This window comes from Hirundo rustica, chromosome Z (genome assembly GCF_015227805.2).
Source record: "Hirundo rustica isolate bHirRus1 chromosome Z, bHirRus1.pri.v3, whole genome shotgun sequence".
NCBI classification, from domain to species: domain Eukaryota; kingdom Metazoa; phylum Chordata; class Aves; order Passeriformes; family Hirundinidae; genus Hirundo; species Hirundo rustica.
The window spans coordinates 53,532,490-53,552,602 of record NC_053488.1 but is presented as its reverse complement, the minus strand read 5'-3'; the positions used below and the strand labels follow the sequence as shown (position 1 = coordinate 53,552,602).

At 36.2% G+C, this 20,113-nt stretch overlaps 1 protein-coding gene across 1 annotated transcript in view; it reads right to left on the bottom strand.

Moving 5' to 3' along the window:
* Positions 1-20,113, bottom strand: part of ADGRV1 (adhesion G protein-coupled receptor V1) — a 279,799-nt gene that overhangs the window by 44,458 nt on the left and 215,228 nt on the right. The window contains exon 85 of the mRNA XM_058424189.1: positions 2,260-2,417. Within this exon, the coding sequence (XP_058280172.1) occupies positions 2,260-2,417 (158 nt within the window). The remainder of the gene's footprint in view (positions 1-2,259; positions 2,418-20,113) is intronic.

Below are 20,113 nucleotides of genomic sequence, written 5' to 3'. Positions count from 1 at the left end.
TTGCTTGATGGCTCCACCTTTCCTCTGGTTTTGGATGAAACATAGAGAAAGCCTGGCATATTCATTGCCATAAGAAAAAATAATGTATGTCTGTGCAACTTAAAGAGGCAACATTGCCGAAAGACCTTCCTAACACATAGCATCTTATAAGCCAGAACTTGGTGCAGGTATAATCAAAGACCTCCTCTATGTTTCAAAAGTAAAATAGCATCATGAAACTGATTGAAGACAAATTTACTGATGTGAAAAATATTGTTTCCCAAAGCAGCCATTTACATGGCTACAATAATGGGAGAGGAGCTGCTCCCAGAAATTTTATAAGAAGATTAGAGTCAGCTGAGTGAACCTCAGGATTCAAGATTTGTAAGTGATACTGGGCCTCATACCTGCAAGGTGCCCTTGCAGATATCTTATAAGCACAATATACCCAGAAGACGGTAAAAACTGTAATATGTGTGCAATATACTACCACCGCCTTTAATTTCAGAAGGCGGTGGTAGTATTCAGTCAAAAAAGTCAGATGCCTTTAGTCAACAGTTAGTACTCTGTTATGTACGCAATGTTACAGAAATCACAATATTTTCTCTCTAGAACCTTAATTCATACACACAGCCACACAAAAATCCCTTATACAATTACAGCCACCATAAATTGCAGGAGACAGCTCATTTTCCTCTGTGAAAGAGCCTCTCTCCAACCTGCTCTCACTGTTGCTGCATGGAGCATTTAATTTGTACTTACAAAAGCTCTTTGGTAGCAAAACAGCAATTTGCCTTGCAGGTGCACAAGCAGTAAAAGTTACAATTGACTTAAAAAGAAAAATAATAAAAAAAAGAAAGTAGGGATCTTACTAAGCTTTTCTCGTCCTGATTTTTTTTTTTTTTTTTTTTTTCTTCTGAGATTTTGGCATTCTCCACCCTATTTTCTAGATTCTATTGAATAAAGAAAACACCCTGAATCTTATGCTAAATCAAAGATTTGTTTCAATCCTACTATTTTATGTCTTTATGTCATGTAATTATAACTTCTATTAGTGCTCTCTGCCATTTTGCATGGTAACTTTATTTATGGTGTTATTTCAATATTCAGTTTGCTTTTTTCCTTTAGTATAACTGCTCTGAGACAAGCCTTAACTCTCAACATATTATTAAGGAAGATCCTCGGAGATACCCCCCAAAAAGTTAATTATAAATAAACTAGCTGAAAAACGGACAAGAGGAGCCACCTCTGTGCATTTATAGCAGAGAGAAATGAAAGAGTGTAACTAAGATCTTGAATATCATCAGACCTACACAAATTCATACAGATATTAGGCAAGCTAACATTGTGTCATTAAAAAGGACAGAAATATTTGCAGAAATGTCCAGATTATAAATGCTTTATATTTATTATCATTTTCTCAAGAAAAGCATATATCTCTATAACCCAAATATCAAAAAATTATTTGCACTCAGTTATAAAACTCCTTTTCTTTTTACAAAATACAGTGAAGACAAGAGAAATATTCTAAGCTTCCCACAGAGTGTCCTATTATTATTACAGTACTGGTCTAAACTGCTGCAACTTTATTTTGGGAACATTGTTATAGCTGAAATTGTTCCGACAGAGAAGGCTGACTGAAACTTCCTGTTTTGCACAAGACAGATCTTTCCTTTCAAGCACGTTTCAGTTGCAAGTAGGATAGGAAATATCAAAACAGAGGCATTAACTCCAAACAGTCCAGTGCACAGAGCACCCTGTGCATGGCTTTACGGCCACCAAATACACTGCAAAACACAGGAACCAAAGCTGTGCCAGTCACCTGGGGTTGAGCAGCGAGTACAGACGGTATCCATAGGTGATCATGCTCTGCAAGTGGGCAACCATTGCACCTGAGCAGCCCCAGCCCTCCCTGAGACAGGAAGTTCAGTACCCCCAGCCAAAATCTAGCATGGGACGCAGTGTTCCAAGCAGGGCAGTGCTTTGTTTTATCTCTGTTCACTTTAGTTGACTAAACTTAGTCACAAAGCCAGTGATACTAATTTCTTGTCCTAGGATTCACTTATTTTTATCCTCCTCAGACCCTTGAGCATCTGCATAGCTTTGATCATCAAAGTAGTTTCACAGACTTCAAAGGGACACTAGCAGGCTTAACCTTAAACTAAGTGAATAGGTATCTACCAAGCCACGGTTTCAGGTGGGGTTCTCTGAACGGGCAAGAACAGTCTGTACCATTCAAAAGTACAACTTGTTTGCATAGAGGTAGCCAACAAATCATACCTGATGCATTTGTTCTTCCTCTGAAAATATCGTCATATGCCTTCCATTGAGGAGTCACCTGGTAGGCATGGATGAACACCACAAAAACCACCACTAGGCACATTAATGGCACCAGAGCAGCAGTAAAGAGAGCAGCATAGGCATTTGGAATGAAACACCTGATGGAAAAAATGGAAAAGAAAATGCTGTTCATAAGCATAAGAGACACTTGAAAGCTGTAAATAAAACATAGAAACAAATATTTTTGAAAAAAGGTGTGCTTTACAAACTACAATACTCTGTCCCCAGAGTAACCCTGATAGGTTCCTTTGTGTTCTGCTGGTTCTTATCATCTTATCTTAAGAGTATAGCTTTTGCTCTTACAGTATGCATATTATGTTTAGCCTAAACAATGTTGGAAAAATTTAAACTTGCAATGAAAAAAATGATATTTTAACAAACTACATGCTTCTATATTCATTTAAAGTGATCATTCTTAGTCACCAATTTCTAAAAGGACATTTCTCAATTTTCTACACTTAGTTCCTGAAAGCACAAATTAAATTTTGAAAAATATATATTTTAAAATAAATGAATGAGTCCTAAATACAACGTAACTATTCCATCTCAAGTTGTTGGAAATTACGTGTCCTTTGCTCATAGAGGCCAAATGCTCACTCCCACCCCACTTTTTTCCTCCTGATTATTTGGTGTCTTCTTGCCCTTTTCATTTATTTAAGTTACAATTATTTTTAAAGATGTGTCAGAAACATGAATTACCCCTGAAAGAGTCAAATTATGCATATATGAAGATGACTTGAAAAAAATGGAGATGATAGTTAAAGAGAGCTCTCAGGGATATGAGAGATCAGGGTTTTCTGTACTCTCCCTGGAGACCAGTATGTTCTTTACAGCCATTGACCTACTCTGGAGATGATGCATAACAGAGCAGCCCAAGGGAAGGCACGAGAGTCAGGATGTCTAGAGATTATGCAGTCACTGCTATTCCTGTCAAGATGGTGTAACTTACCTAGCCCTTCTCTTTCTCAGATCAGGTCCTCTAAGTAAGCTTACTGTTGATGCTGACATATGCCTGAGAGAGGCCTAGGTACCTATTTCACTGACATACCTGGTTGGATAAACCCTCTGGGTTTGGTCAGGTGTGACTTCATGAGTGCTGAGCAGAGGGCAAGGATCACCTCCCTTGACATGCTCTCAACATGTTAAGATCTTGATATGGGACACAACATCCCATTCATTTCATCTTTCTAATTTTTATTATTTCTTGGGTATGAAAATTATTTTTGTTCCCCAAATGCATTCTTGAGTTGGCTCAATTAGCATTAAGAAATTAAATCATATTATCACAACCTATGCTGCTTTAAAACTGAAGACAAGAGCACAAGAAGTCTTCTATAAAATCATATTTATGTTCTGAAATCTGTATTTTTTTCAGCTTGATGCATTTTTGTATTTCAAAGATAATATATACTCTAAAAAACTACCAGAGTTTCTTGAAACTTTATTGTGAATACGTCTTTATATTTAGTTAATGAAAGCTGCATAAAAATGAAAACCTACAGAGATGGATCACTTTTAATAATACCCAGGTACTTGCTCTAAAAAATACACTGAAGTTATGTTAAGAAATATGCAAAGCCATGTTAATCTTCACAATCTTCACATTACTTTGGATTTTTTTCTTGAAGCAAAGGTGTCCAAGTCAATGACAACCACATCATCCTGTAAGATTTATTTCTATACAGTAATATGATGATATGTGTTGACAGATATATTTTATAATGGAAAACATAGGGACCAACTGCAATTATTTATTATACTTAATACTAGGTACACAGCTATTATTCCATTACCATGACGTATTTGCCACATGGAACTACTGTGTATTGTATATTCCTAGCAATGGATAGGAATATTAAAAAATATCCCACAAACCTTATTTGTCTGACGATGAGCACTATTTTCTGCACGATAGCCTTCCAGCAAGTTCTTTTTTTTTCTTTTCTTTTTTTTTTTTTAAGATTTCTGCAAGTTTTTTTGTTTTGTTTTGAATTTGAGTGATAGCAAAAAAACCCAACTAAACAACCAACCAATCAGCTAACCAACCCAAAAAATCTATCCATTGAAATACTGCCTTCTGCAAGAAAGAAAGGGGGGGAAAAAATCAAAAAAACCCCCCAAAAATGTAGAAAACCCAGAAAACTGACACTGTTAGCTTCTCTTTCTTCTAATAAAATGAGGTTCCCATTTTATTACAAAGATTCCATGATTCCCTAGTAACACTTCCTTTTATCAAAATGTCTATTTTTTCCCTTACTCATTTTAGAATTTTTGCCTTCTAGCAAAAAAAAGGTCTCTTCTAGCATCAAAAAGACAACTATTTAGCTTTTGTCCAAAGATGTCACAAGTCTTGCCCTTCCTGACTATTGTTATCTGACTGGAGGGTCCAACTTTGGTTCTGTGCTGATGACTGTTTTGCCCACTGACTTTGTTGATAGCTAATTTTGTTTCGATTGCTATAAATTTCTCTGTTAACTTTGTTGAGGACTTAAAGAATGCAATTGCATGTTTCAAAACACAATCCCCATAAGAAAAGTCATCACAACAGGAACTTGAGATAAGCACCTTTTTATAGAAAGCTGATAACAGAAACTGATGGAACATTTAACTAGCACCCATAATTGCTTGTATTTTCAGTTTATCAAGTTTTGTGACTTGTTTGCGTTTTCATTGACAGGAACTTGTTGGGAGACCAAATATTAGTAAGATTATATAAGAAAAACCACTTAATGTATTGTTAGTTTGATTTTTGCCGAGTTTATCTTTTTACTGAAAAAACAAATGGTGTGGGTAAAGCTTTCACTTATCTTATGGATTATTCTTTTATTTCAACCAATTAAGAATTAGAAAATTCAACCAAATTTAGCATGAGAGTTGGTACAAGAATTTATGCATATTGGAATCACACAAACATGTATTAACCTTCCGAGTTCTGCCCCAGAAGGCTTTTTTTAATCATGACTTCACAATTTTTTTCAGAAACATCAGAAATATTAATAAATAAACTAAACTATCTTAACAAAACAAAAGAAAATATTACATGGGAAACGATTGAGTCCCCCTTCCTAAATTAGAATGATGGGCAGCCATGGACTGAAAATCGGTCATGGATAAAATCCAGAAAAGCTTTTTACCAGTTGTCAAGACCTGTAAATGTTTTTGAAAATACTTGTATTCTCATATTAATATGTCAGGTCTACTGTTAAGTTTCCTAGCATGTGTCCTAAGAGAATATTTTAACCTCACCTCACATCTTTTCATCTACTCTAATGAATGTGGCAACTATAGTATACTGTGGACCACACATGCTTCCAACTTCCAATTTCCTGTAGCAGTAATTGCAAAGGAATGTAATGAGAGCAATTTGCCCACTGAAAATAAAGAAATAATAACAATAAAAGAAAAATAAGAGAGAAAAAAACAACTAAATTTGAAAGGGAATTAATTTCACTTATGACCCCACCAACAGTAGCCATAGCTTTTGTTTTGTATCAAAATTAAATCACAACAGAGTTTTAATCTGTTCTCTGGAGAAGAGAGTAGAGACTCAATTTAAAGATGTGCTTGTCTGAAAACCTTTTTATATAAGAACCTATTTTATATGAGAAATCTTTTGTATTTTGTATGAGAACTTTGTGCTAAAACTTAATTTCTCATGGTGTCTAGAATTACCCAGTGCGAGTAAGAGTGTGGGTCCCTTCAAAGTCAGAATATTCTGCAATTCTGTTATTATCTACATAATTCCTCTTATTATATATTGATATGGTTGAGAGAGAACCCTATTTTGAAGCCTTTTGTGGAGTCCTGTATTGAGGAGGCTGAAATCTGATTTCCCCCCTTTGACCTAAACCTAAGCCTCCTCCCCTAAAACACCCAATAAAATCCACAAGCCTGCCCCTGCTCACCCTCTTCGTCTTCACCCCTCTTCGCTCTCACCCGCTCCCCAGCCCAGGTAGGGGGAGCATAAATGGATTCTCGTGCGACAAAGATTTGTCTCAGTTTTCCTGCCAGTGGTTGTAACCTCCCTGGACGATGGTCGCTGTTGCCACACAACGCAACACCTTTAAAGTACGTGAAAACACATCCTCAACAAGCCCATTCACACTTGTTCCAGTGTGCAAAGGTAATCAATTGTGCTGCCAGACCTAATCATCCTCTTGAGTCTTGGCTGACTGAGAAAATACACACTGTAATACTTCACATGTGTATTTGTTTGGGATACCCCTGTATGGAATTTAAAATCAACACTTGCTGTGTAACTCTACGGTTAATTTCAAGCCCCAAATGTACTTGATAGACACCTGAACTTGAAAGACAAGTCACACAGCTCATCACTTGGATTAGTTTGAGGATATTCTGAAGAAACACGAGTGAGTCTAACTCCGCATGCTGGTCTAAGGTGCAGGATAGTGGTCCCATCCATTTGCCCAAATTGTGACTTTCACTATTCATCAGTGGGAAGGACATGACAGGAACTTACTTCTCCTGAGTAAAGCTGAGAATGGATCAGTAATATATGTCCCCCAGATACAGTGGGGCAAAGACAGGGTTTAGGTTTAAGGTAATTTTTACACAGCACCAGTGGGTCCTAGGAAATACTATGTGGCAGATACATGTCTTCAGTGATGGACCAGATATGAGTTAGAGATCTCAACATGCAATTCCAACCAGTGTCAAAAATGATTTTACAAAGTCAGTTGGTGCTAGACATGTTTCTATTAAAGGTATGAGGGGTATATGTTAAATCTTACTGAAACAGAATGTATTGTTACCATTCACAATGCAATGTCATCAACTGAAAAAGCCCAAGTGAAAGAAATGGCTATTCAGACATCAGAACTTTTCCAATCACTCTAACCCTAAGATTGGCTTCAGGAAATTAGCCCCAATACCTGGCTAAAGTCCATATTCTAATCTTTGTGACTCACAAACTGGGAGCTGTAGCTACTGAGAATTGAGTTGATGATTACAATTCGATTTGCATATTTAATAATTGGAATAGCTGTTGCATATTTTATCATTACTGGCATTATTACTTCCATTGTTTCTGTCTTTTCTCCTTTGTCTTTTCTATGTACGCATCAATTTGTGGATAACCCAAGAACTGAGGAAAAGTCCCTGGAAGACAGTATTTGAGCCATGGGGTGGTGTGAGGGCTTAAAGAATGCAGTTACCTATCTCAAGTCACTATTCCCATAAGATAAGCCACCACAATGGAATTTGAGATAAGCACAGATGGCAAAATAGGAGGACATTAACTCTAGGCCTAAACAAAGGTTAAGATCTGGAATTAGTACACCAGACAAAATTCAGATATGCAGACTGTGGGGATTTAAAACTTATCTGGACAAAAAGTACACAAAATACAGTGAAAACTGTGAGAAAAGATGCACATGTCAGTGAAAGTTGTGGAAATGGCATCTGTGCCCTGTGGATACCCCAGACTCAGGCTGCATAAAGTGGTACCTCCAGGTGAGCAACAAGGAGACCCCTACCATGAAGACCAGGGTGTAGAAGGACCAGCAGGATGCTGCAAGAATTCATGTGGTGAATATGACATCTTTTTATATTCTGCTTAATCTCTCACTCTATTTCTTACCTCCTTATCCCCATTCCCCACACCTTCCTATTTTTCTCTATCTCTCTACCTCACATTTACTGTTAAATCTGTACTACTGACTTCAGTGTATGGTCTCACACCTTAATTTGGGCAGAAGTATCTCTTATAATCAGATCAATCTTTGACAGTAAGGTACTCCAGTTGGTTGTTTCTCTTGTACTTCTCCTATCTAAACTCATTCAATTTCATCATCTTCAAGAGTTTCCCTTCTATCCTCTCAGTCTCCTGCTTCATGCATGGTGTCACTTTAAACAGTATTTTTTTTCCATCTCAAATTTTTCGAACAGAACAGAACATAAAGCACATTTTCAAAAGCTCTGTGCATGCCTGTTGCTGTGAAAGGTCTGTTCTATGAAAGAGGCTAAAAATAAATTTAGAAATGTCTTTAGTATGCCTCTCCTCAAAGGCATAATTCCATACTAGTATGCAATAATTTGTTAATTATTTTACAACTAGAAAAAAAACATAATATTGAAACTAATCAGCTATTTTTCCTTCAATACAAATTAATAAGACATTTATTATACATATTGGTTTATTCAGGCCTAGAATTGTGAGAAATAGCTTTAATATATAGTTTAACATAGTTGTCTCACTGATGACTACTGGAGGTGTTCATTTAATTTAAATTGATACTTTCAAATACAAAAAAAACCCTGAAAGATTAGGGGAAATTAAGACGTATCTTTTCCCTTGGAAAATACGTAACTTCAGAAAGTCATATACATTTAAATAAATTTTCTACATTGATAAAAATTACCTCATTTATTGGCCAGTCAGAATCAGTGCTTTACCTTGATTTTCCTTTTTTCCCTCTCAAATCTGTTAAACCAGATTCTTCTCAAGGAGGTGAAGCATGTTATCTGACAGTTCAATTGTTTTTGTAAAGTCTTCTGTGATCTCTTAAAACATCACACTTCCTAAAATCTGGAGAGGTATTTCAGCTACATATGATATGGAAGGCCATTCTTTTTTGTTGTTGTTGTTTTGGGTTTTTTTCTAATACTTTTAAAGAAAACACAAGAAACAACTGACGAGATGTGTATTAAAACTGCTGTTAGCACAATTATAAAATATTAAAAAAGGAAAACAAAAATAAATAACAAGATACATTGCTAAGGAAATAACAATTGTTAAAAAAATGGAAGGACTGACATTTTTTGTTGCATCTGAGCAACAAAGATTTAAAATGGTAAAATTTTAAAATTGCTCAATGTGGTAAACCAGTTTCATTCCATTAATGCATAGTCTTGCATTCCAAAGACAATCTCTTTCAACTTTATCTTGAAAATATAAAAGACTAAATTTGCAAACAACTTCAAGTGTCCTTATCTGGTGTTCTGAGACACTGAGCTTTACAGTAAAATGAGAGTAATATGTATTTACACAAAATGGCACTCAGGAAAACAATGGGTTTAACAACTGTTTGATACCAAGTCAGTGGTGGACAAACCCTCCAAGGAGATAAACATAGTGGCTCTTGCAGTGTCAAAGCCTATTCAAGCTGATGAATCAACGTGATCAGATTATGGAGTTCCACTCTTCTTTCTTTTATGTTGTAGCAGTTATCCTTTTCCACAAATACATTAAACAACAATATGACAAAATATTCACAGAGAACTACAATGGTTTTCAATGGAAGGGATCTTAAAGTTCATCTTGTTCCAATTGCACTGCCATGGGCAGGGATACCTTCCATTAGATCTGGTTGCTCCAAACCTTATCCAACCTGGTCTTGGTTTCCAGGGATGGAGCAACCACAGCTTCTCTGGGCAATCTATTCCAGTCCCTTAACATCTTTAAGGGAAGTATTTTTTTAAACTGTTCTAATTCTCTGTTGTATTTTTCCACTCCCCTGACAGGGAAAGAAAAGTGGACATTTTTGGTGTATGTGTTTTTTGGGTTTGTTTGTTTGTTTGTTTTTTGTGGGGGTTTTTTTGGCACGTGTATGTGTGTTTTGTTTTGGTTAGGGTTTGTTTGTTTGTTTATTTGTTTGTTTGTTTGTTTGTTTGTTTGTGGTATTTTCTGTTTGTTTGGGTTTTTGAGGTTTTCATTGTTGTTGTTGCTTGGTGGTTTTTCTTTGTTTTGGTTTGGGTTTTTTTGTTTTGTTTTGGGTTTTTTTTGTTTTTTGGTTTTTTGGTGTTTTTTGTTTGTTTGTTTGTTTGTTTGGGTTTTTTTTAAGAGAAAAGCTTATGTTTCTACGAAGGGATGTGGAGAAAATCATATGGAAAGGGTAATATTTCTAAGCTAAGCTTATCATGGGTAACATTTGAGATGGTAGTCATTAGTTCTTGAGGAAATTCAAGTCACATTAGAGAAATTTCTGTTTCTACAGTAGGCAAGATTTTAGAGATTTCTCCATTATTTAAAAAAAAAAAAAAAAATCACACTGTTGAAGGCACACAGGCTTAGACTTGTAGTCTTCAGTCAACTTCACACGGTCTTCTATACACCTTAACAACAGTTCATGCAACACCCTGGAAACAGGCCTCACACTTTTTCAAACTGAGTGAGACTGAATTAAAGAGTGTGACCAAATTTGATATGCATTATGGCTGCCTTGGAGGATGGAAGGTGATCTAGCATTTATTTGGAGGTTTTATGAGCTTTACTACACAAACAGGAAATATATATGTAACAATGCCATCTTGTTACCTTGCATTGCAGCAAGCATTGGCCTGTGATACAACTATGGAATGGTTAAAAACAAGTGAGGATTTGAAAAACTTTTTGAAATGCCATCAGAAACAACGTGTTGTCCTTGTGAACCTTTTACTAAAGGAAATCCTACTGTGGCTGAGAACTGGAAAGCTTTGCTCTGTAAAAACCTTCTCTCCATATTATACTCTACATGACTAGTGCCTAATCTCTGTCTAGTGATAAAGAATAAAGATCCTCTCCAATAAAATAAAACTGTTTCAGTCCTTCACAGCACTTACTGAGACAGACTATTACCCCATGTTAAACTCTTTATTTGTGCAGTATACACAGGTTTTGTCTTACCTGAGCCAACGTGGCTGTGGGAAACTGATCTTTTTCTCGTTTGTTACAACATTTCTTTATACACTTGTAAATTGCTACTGTTTTCCTGTATAGCATTTTTTTTAAATGAACAGACCTAGATCTTTCTGTCCTTCTGGAAATATTTTATAATATTTATAATAGACTTTTACTGGTATCCTTGATCACACCACTTAGCTGACATTTTATTAAGTTATGTCTATCAAACAGCATGTTTGATAACATTTCTTCTCTAGAGAAGAAGGATTTTATGTGCTCTTAAGATTAAAATGCTTAACATATAGGTCCAAATTATGTCTGACTTTATTTCCATAGCAGAGAATTGTTGACTCATAATCAGTTTACTATCCACAATACACACGAGCTTTTTCTGTAGAGGACTAGTAAAGAGTCAGTTATTCCTCATCCTCTTTCTGAAAAGATACAATTCTTTCCACATGTTCTCACTAAATACTGTACTATTTCTTTAGAAGAGATCTCAGATGTCAATAACATTATGATTTTTAACTGATTTTTAATGCACTTTTTCCCCCCCAGCTTTATGCTGTGGTAAATTTGAATGAAAACTCCTTTATTGCAGGCTTGTATTATATGAGAAAAATAATATATGCCAGTAAATTAGTAACCAAGGCAGAGGTTGAAAAATATTTGAAGGGCAATTTAAAGTAATTATTACTTAAAATATTTCACCTAAGAATTCTGAAAACCCGAGAATTTTTGACAGTCTTTTTCAATATGTCTTGGAATATAGTGCAGAATTTGAGATTACTAGATATATACTAATATTTCACTGAAGTCAGAAACAAAAACAAAAAAAAGCAGGAGACATGCTAAAACATCCAGCTCATGACCAATATTTCTTTGGACAACAGACTACATCAGGCAAATTTGATTTCATTATTTCATGAGTTTACAGGTTTGGTTTATAAATGGACTTGAGACCTCTTACACTACTTAAATTACGAAGCAGGAGGCAATACAAGGAAAGTAACGTAAACCACACTGCGTACCTAGTGCTCACTAGCTAGTTTTATTTCTGCAGAATAGAATCTGGACATTACTACAGACCATATTAAGAATGACAGTAGTAGTAATTTTACACTGTTCTGAAGAAGCAAAGGTCATACTTGGATCTAGACAGATTTCTCTATTCTGCAACACATGAGGTAAGCGTTCCACTCTAAATACCTCACACTGGCATGCAGAGCCTGTGTTGCAGTTTAATCCTAGACAGCAGGTAAGGACCAGTTGCTCACTCCCCCACCTACCCTCTCAGTAGAGAGAATTGGAAAGGAAATGTAAACCTTGTCAAGAGCTATTTAATAATGGAAATAAAATACTATAGTAATACTGAATATGATGACAATGATGATGATGATAATAAAGAAAATAATAGCAGTATTAACAATAAGAAGAAGAATGAGAGATAGTAACCAAACCTGGAAGAAACAAGACACACTATTGAACTGCACATCACCACTGACCAATACCCAGCCCAACCCTGAACAACTGCCTGTCCCCTTCCAGGTGACTCCCCCTGTTCATATTGCATGGAATATCCCTTTAGCCAGTTTGTGTTACCTGTCCTGACCATGCTCTCTCACAGCTTTTTGCGCAGCTCCTCACTGGCACTGAACGAATCAATGAGAAGTCCTGGACTTAGGGTGAGAACTATGCAGCAACAGCCAAATCATCAGGGTGTTAGCAACATTTTTTTCATCCTGAATACATAACACACAGTGCTGTGTACCAGCTCTTATGGAGAAAATCACATCTGCATCAGTCAAAACCAGGACAGTCTGGTTTGTGAAAATTTCAAAACCACAAATTGAATGAAAAAAGTTCACACTAGAGCTATGTAGACCACCAGAGATCTTATATATTTGTTCTGCTCTAAACACATGGGAAAAAACCATTTCTGATATGTTTTGCATTGTTTAGTTTGTGGTGTTTTTCTGAATGGGAAGCGACAATTACTGGAAAGCTACAAATAGGCAAGGAACTGGCAATCTACAAGTAGGCAAAAAGCAAAATTAGAATACTCCATGTTGTAATACATTTTGCTTGCTGCAAAACCTAAGCTGAGGAGCTCCAACTACAGTATTGGCAGATGGCTATCAGAGTAGTCACAGGAGGGATGGTCTATATTTAGCAAACTGAAAATGATCAGGATTGGGGACCTTAGAAGAGCAACCAAACAAAAATTAGAAATGTACTTTCAAACTCAGAAACTAATGCTTGGTAAAAAATCCCCCAAAAACAAAACAACACCCCCCCTGCCACCCCAACCCCTTAAAGGACATGCCTTACAATGAAAGATGTTAGACAGCTAACATCTGTTTCTTTCCTTGAAGGATTTTTTTGAAGCCTCTGAGGTTCAGTTCCAAGCTTTCTTTGCTGGTGAACACTTTTTAACATTTCCTAGGCAATAGAGAGTTAAGCCTAGAATGAAGATCAGCTGAGCTTTCTTCTTTTCCACTGTAGATATTTTCTCAATTTTACTCCTCTTCTTTTCTCTTTTCCTTCTCTTCTTCCTTCCACCCTTTACTTTTCCCTTTCCTTCTCTTCATTAACAACTGCAAGCTATGCACAAAAATAGGATGGACAAGCTTGCACCTGTATATATACAGAGAACTTGTCTAGTATGACTTTCTTAACATGCTTTTTGCTATCTATAGCCATTATCAACTAAAACATTGCACAATCCAAACTATGTAATAGAAGAGTAATCCTTCCAGTGCCCAAGGATGAAAAACACATGTACAGCTCCAGTCTAACAATGCAGTGTTTACTTTTAATAGTACCCAAAATAGCATTTACTAAAATTTTTTTTTTCACTGCTAATATGTCTTGCATCCAGCTACTGGTTATACAATCTCTCTCTAAAGATTGGTGTAAGACACAAACACAAGAATTCTAAAACAACCCATCAGCAAAGATTTTCTTTTTGCAGTTTCTTTTGAAAAGGGCAAATTGTATTCCAATACAGTACCCACATCCAAAACATTACTTTTTTTGTCCCCTAAGCCTTCAGAAAACAACCTTTTTGTTCTGATCTGCTCTAAGTAATAATATCATGCAAATGAGAGCATTGAGTAATTATTCTGTTATTTATACTTATTATATATTAAGCATAAGCTAAAGAGGTTAAAATTTCCAATTTGCATCACATAAACAAAACTTAGTGACATAAAATAATTTTTACAAGGCTTTTGAGAACCTTAGTGTAAGGTCAAAAAGTACAATAGTGGTATTACAGCTACCAGGAAAGTACTTAGACAGTTCGGTCTCTCTGTTTCTATGGGTGCATTTGCATAAAAGTATAGCTTAAACCAGCATTTTGCAACCAAAAGTTGGTCCAATGCCAGCACAATATGTCTACTCAGGGAAGTGAAAAGCAAAAACAAGAATCTGACCTGGTGGGGGCCACCCACTAGAACAGACATAAAGATCTGTGATCAAGCATGTATCCTCTTTCCGTCCAAAATTCCGAAGTCTGTTTTGCATCACTCCAATTCGGTACTTTTAAAACAATGCCAACACAGAGGTTGTAGGAGGTCATAATGGATGATTCTAAGTAAGATTTGACTTCTTCTATCCTTTACAGCCTGTCAACATTACTCAAACCCTATGTCAGGCCATAGAACTTTCTGGTGGATTCCTTTTGGCAGGATGCCAGGTGCTCAGCATGCTGCTCTATCACTCTCCTTCTCAGTAAGACAGGGAGGAAGGGTGAGACAGCAAGTGAGATGAAAAAAACCTCATAGGTCAGATAAATACAGTTTATTAAAGCAAAGGACAAGGCTCCATATGGAAGAAAAAGGAAAAGACTTGTGATCTACTTCCCATCAGCAGGTGATGTCCAGTCATTTCCCAGGAAGCAGGACTTGAGCATGTGTAGCATTTGCTTTGCAAGGAAAACATCAAATGTGTCCCCTTCCTCCTCCTTTCTCCTAGATTTTATATCTGAGCAGACAGGATATATTATGGAATATCCCTTGTGTCAGCTTGGGTCAGCTGTCCTGGCCATGTCCCCTCCCGAGATCTTGCTTATCCCCAGCCAGAAAACTCCAGCTACCATAGGAAAAAAGCCATAATAATATAATGTACAGCAGTTACATAAAGACATGCATTAAAAGGAAGGCTCTGGATACCTTGATCAAAATATGACTAAAAGGCCATGGCAACTGTACTGAAGCTGAGCATGAATGGTGAGATGCATTCTGCATTTCTCACATATCATTCATAACAACCTAATCTTATTATATTATGAATAGCCTTGGAAAGTTTTAGAAGAAAAAGTGACCTCTTGAGTGAATTGAACACTGTAAGACAAGCACAGTGGTATTATGACTCAGAAGGACACAATATGCTGTCATTCATGACTCAGTGCTTCAGAATGAATACACTGAGATAGAACCTCCGACTGGGGTGACTTTTCTACAGGACTGAGCAGGGAAGAATGATTTTGCATTGGTCAGCAAAAACTGCAGCTGCATCACAATACTCTAAATTTCACTTGGGAGTCTAGAGAAGTTGTTCAAGCAATGGAGGCTGACTGAAATGTGGTCTGGGCCTATTTTTTGATTGCTTTCCAATACGCAACCTCTTTTAGCAAGAGGTTCCTCTCTGGAAATAGATTTTGGTTTTGTATACTAAGCAACAAGACAGTAGCTAATAATAACAGGAGGGCGCTATCTAATTTATATTTGCATGAAGTAACTCCAAAAAATGGTCTAATAGGAAGGTGAAAACAGCACTGGTTTATGACTGAATCAAACAGTGATATTGGAGCTTTCAATGACGCATGACACAACTGACATCTCACTGTCATTGCCTTGGCAGGATATGGTTGCCACAGGCTTTCTTACATTTTTTTTGGAAATTCCCTGGCACTTCCTTTTTTAAAAAAAATAATATTTGCAAACAAACAACACTCTTAACCCATGTTTGTCAAATTATGTGGACTGCATCAAATTTTAAACTGAAGTCTGGTTTTCCTAATTGTAATTGCAGTACAGTATTATAAACCAGTTTGAATTCCAAATTAATTAGAAAAAAAATCTTAGAAATGTATAATTTTTAATGTAGTGTATGTTATACACCGGAAATTTCTAATGAGACAATTTAAGATTTTTAAATGCTACTTATATATATATGCTCTCTTCTGAGAAATAATTTCCTGATCTCTTTCCATAATAATTCCTGATCTCTTTCTTACAGGCAGCTGTGAGAACTGGGTCCAAAACACAAGGAATTGGATTCTAAAAGCTGACTGCACTGGAATTAGGAGGTGCAGAGTCACGATGATTACAGAAGTCTTAAAAAAACCTTGGTACAGAGGTGGAGCTACATTTTCTGAAGAATAAAAGTTTTCTTATATTGACACGTTTCAGACCCCAGGAATGATCTACTGTGTGTAAAGCAACTCTGAAATTTAAGGTGACAGACAGAACAGCTGCAAATATTACACTTCTCTCTGCATTATATGTATCTGAAGCTATTTAAATGTCAGTTCCTGTTGATTCTAGTCCTGAAAAAAAAGTGTTTTTTGTAATTTACACAGTGAATTTGAAAAAAAATAAGTAGGTTTTCTACCAGACAGACAAGATACTTAGGAATGCTAAGAAAATGTCTGGTAAAAGAAAGTCGAAGTTGAACAAAATGTATCCACATTTTAAAAGATGTCTGAGTTGGTGTTGGTGGTGGTGGTTGTTTTTTTTGTTTGTTTTTGTTTGGGGGTTTTTTTGTGTGTGGTTTTTTGTTTGTTTGTTTGTTTGTTTGTTTTGGTGTGGGTTTTTTGTGGTTTTTTTTTCTTTGTTTTGTTTTGGTTTTAAACCTAAACAATACAGTGTTCACTGAACTTTGACCATAAGCTCATGTTGGTGCTGTTACTGATAAGCTAAGAACATTAACACAAATAAGTGTTCTTACTGGTAAGTGAACTACAGACACCCCTTCCTGTTATTAGCAAGGGGTTTTTAAAACCTTGTTTCAATTCTTACCATCAAATAATGCAGCCACAGAACCTCTGTCTCTGGTTGTTATCAGAGGTATTTGCAATGTGTAGAGTTATGTATGTTTAAGGTTTTCATAGTGCCTTGTTTTCCCCTGCTCTGCAAACAGACACATCTCTCAGTACAGCGTGTTCGGAACACAGCGCAGGGTGGAAACTTGCGGTGTTTCTGCTCTGGAGGAAGTACCAGTTTGATTTCTCACAACCAGCCCCAAACACCTAAATTTGCGAGCTTGCAGAGTGCAGAGGCTGCACTCCACTTGTTGCAGTTTGAGTGCTCCTGGCCCCACCAGCTCTTTGTTAAGGGGGTTTTCCAATGCCCTGCTTTGCTAGCCACATTGTTGTACTGCAGGAACAGATTTGGAGTTATGGTGCTTCTTGGAGCCATGTGTGCAGAGATGTGAAACCCCCCTGTGCAAACACAGCCTCTGCCCCAGAACACCTATCCAGCTGGAGCTACAAGTGCACTTCTGTGTACCTTCACAAAAAATCTTATTCTCTGTAGGACGTGCAAGTTATAAATACACAGCCATGATGTTTTACCAGCTATTTCCCATGTTATCCATAGTCCTCCATGGTAAGAACCATACAAATTTTGGTGTAAAGATGTAGAAAATTTCTGGTTCAGTTTGCCCCATTTACCCAAGAGAGAGAGAGTGTAAGAACTCAATTAAAAAAAAAAAAAAAAAAAAAAAAAAAAAAAAAAAAAAAAAAAAAAAAAAAACCAAAAACCTATAATTGCAGCAAAACTATTGAGAAATATTGTATATACATAAGGAATTATTTTGAAATAGAAAATGAAAAGGTGAATGGTTTCCCTGTAGTTGCATCTAAAGAATTCCAACATGATGGTACTCTTGCTTTTGTTTAATCACTTTTCCTCCAAAGGAAATGGGGATTTTCTCTGGAACACTGAACACCATATTCTCATGGGTCAAGCTAAGCAAATCTCAGAGGACTCATAATAGCTGCCCCAAAGAATCCCATGCAGCTGTGAAACAAGTCACACCCTTGTACAAGTACATTTTGAAATGCCTGTAATCAAATACAACTGCCCCAAGCTGAACACAGTTTGACTGTTTTGACTCAGTGCTGCACTCGGCCTCAGTCACCTTACCAGGATGACGGGACAATGAACAACCCAAAAAATCTCTTACTGCCCATACAATTGCTGTGGAGGTTTTTTGGTATGAAGAAAAATGAAAGCTGCACTTGGGTTTGATGAATTTGAATTAGTTTATGTCTCATGAAGATTAACTCAGAGATAGGTCCATATATTTTAATTCATATATAATTCCACATTATAATTATTCTCCTTCTATTTTGTATGTAAGTTTCAAGTGAAATGCAAAATGTTTAATAATGGTTGTCCCAGATTTTATAGAGTGAAAATGTGGCATCAACACTTTGGCATAATTTTGTTTCCTTTGCCTTTCTTTTGTCTATGCCGCAAAAGAAAGAGGAAAAAGAATGAGGGAAAGAGGGAAAAAAGGTAATGAAAACACAGTTAGATTGTTTCAGTTAAGAAATGTAAGCTCAGAAAAAGAAAAATTAGATTTTCCAGAAATTAAGTCAAGGCTTGCCCATTCATGTTGGATAGACTGTTCTAACAATTTTTTGAAAGCCAAATCTACATCCATGGGAATTACTCCTACAAATGTCATACTATCATTTTTACTGACATGTCAAAATTTATTATGAGTATCACCATACTCATTAATGGAGGTACTCACAGAGTAAATGCCAGTGATAAAAAAACATTGGGGAAAATCCAATCCTGCATGAACAAAGGATGAAGAAATGCCAAGATGTTGTTTTGGAACAGCAAAGAACAGAATCTTCTGAAGATTCAGTCTGAGTCAGTGTGTACAACAACAGTCTTGTCAATAAACCAGACCTGTTGCATAATAAAGTAAAAAAAGAATTTCCTTCTTGCTCTCTCCTGCTGCTGTTACTGTAGAGCTAAACAGTTGGAGAAAGGGGAAAATGAAAATGTCTAAACAATGCTTTTCTATAATAAAAACCCAAAAGGTCATCTGCTGTTGTTTTAGAACACAGCTTATTGTGTTTCAGTCTTCTTATTATATGATCCTCTGGAAATTTCTCTGAACAATTCCATATCTAGTTTTTTTAACCTTCATCTTCTTTTTTTTTTTTTTTTTTCTTCCTACTGTAAAAGTTAATACTAAGGAAATACAGTTACCAAACAAGTAGCAGCTAGGACCCACCATAAGCACTGCATTAATACAGCTGAGACTTCTAAGGCACTGGAAACTGGAGTTCCCAGGAAGCTCATTCCAGAAGTCTCAGAAGACTTGAGGTCTTCAGCATTTGACCAGGAAACTAAGCTGACAGAAATCTGCCTGAAATGTCTTAGAGCAAGGTTCTTGCTAACACTGCAATATTAAAACTACATAAGGAGTTATGTGTCTGATTTCAGTTAATTAGCTTGCTCCTCATGTGTATGAGTCACTATAAATGGCTTTGAAACTCCAATCTATTGTTGTGGCTATGTTTTTTGGGTTTTACTATTTAATACTTGTTACAGTTTTTCAATGCAAGAAAATATTACCTTAGTACTATCTTTTAAGGCATACACTCCTATCTTACTTTTCCTATGCATTCTCGAAATCAAGGATTTAATACAAATCTAGCTAAAAAGGAAGACACTTCCATGTGCTAACTGTCAAACATAAATTAAGCTCATGTTCACAGTCCTGCCCTTTGGCAGAAGAATGACATCTGTAAAATACAAAATAAGTTTTTTCAGTTGTACTTTCTTTCCCTAAGCCATACTGGCAATTAAATGTAATACTAATAACACAAGTCAGTCTGCTAAATCTGCATACCTTTTACTCATATGTATCTTAACACAGGTCAGTGAGATACACCTTTATTTGCTGAGGTTTTTACTTAGGGCAGACAAGAGGTTGCCTTCCCAAGTACAACTCATTGCACTAAATACATTAAAATTTACTTCATAGAATTAAAATCTGAGCACAAAATTGTCTGGTTGCAGAATAGCCCTATGGTGAAATTAAAAAGATTAAAAAACAAAAGAAAACAAAACAAGCCCCACACAACCAAATAAAAACAAACAACTATTTTTTCACCTCTTTTTTAGAATGATCAAATAT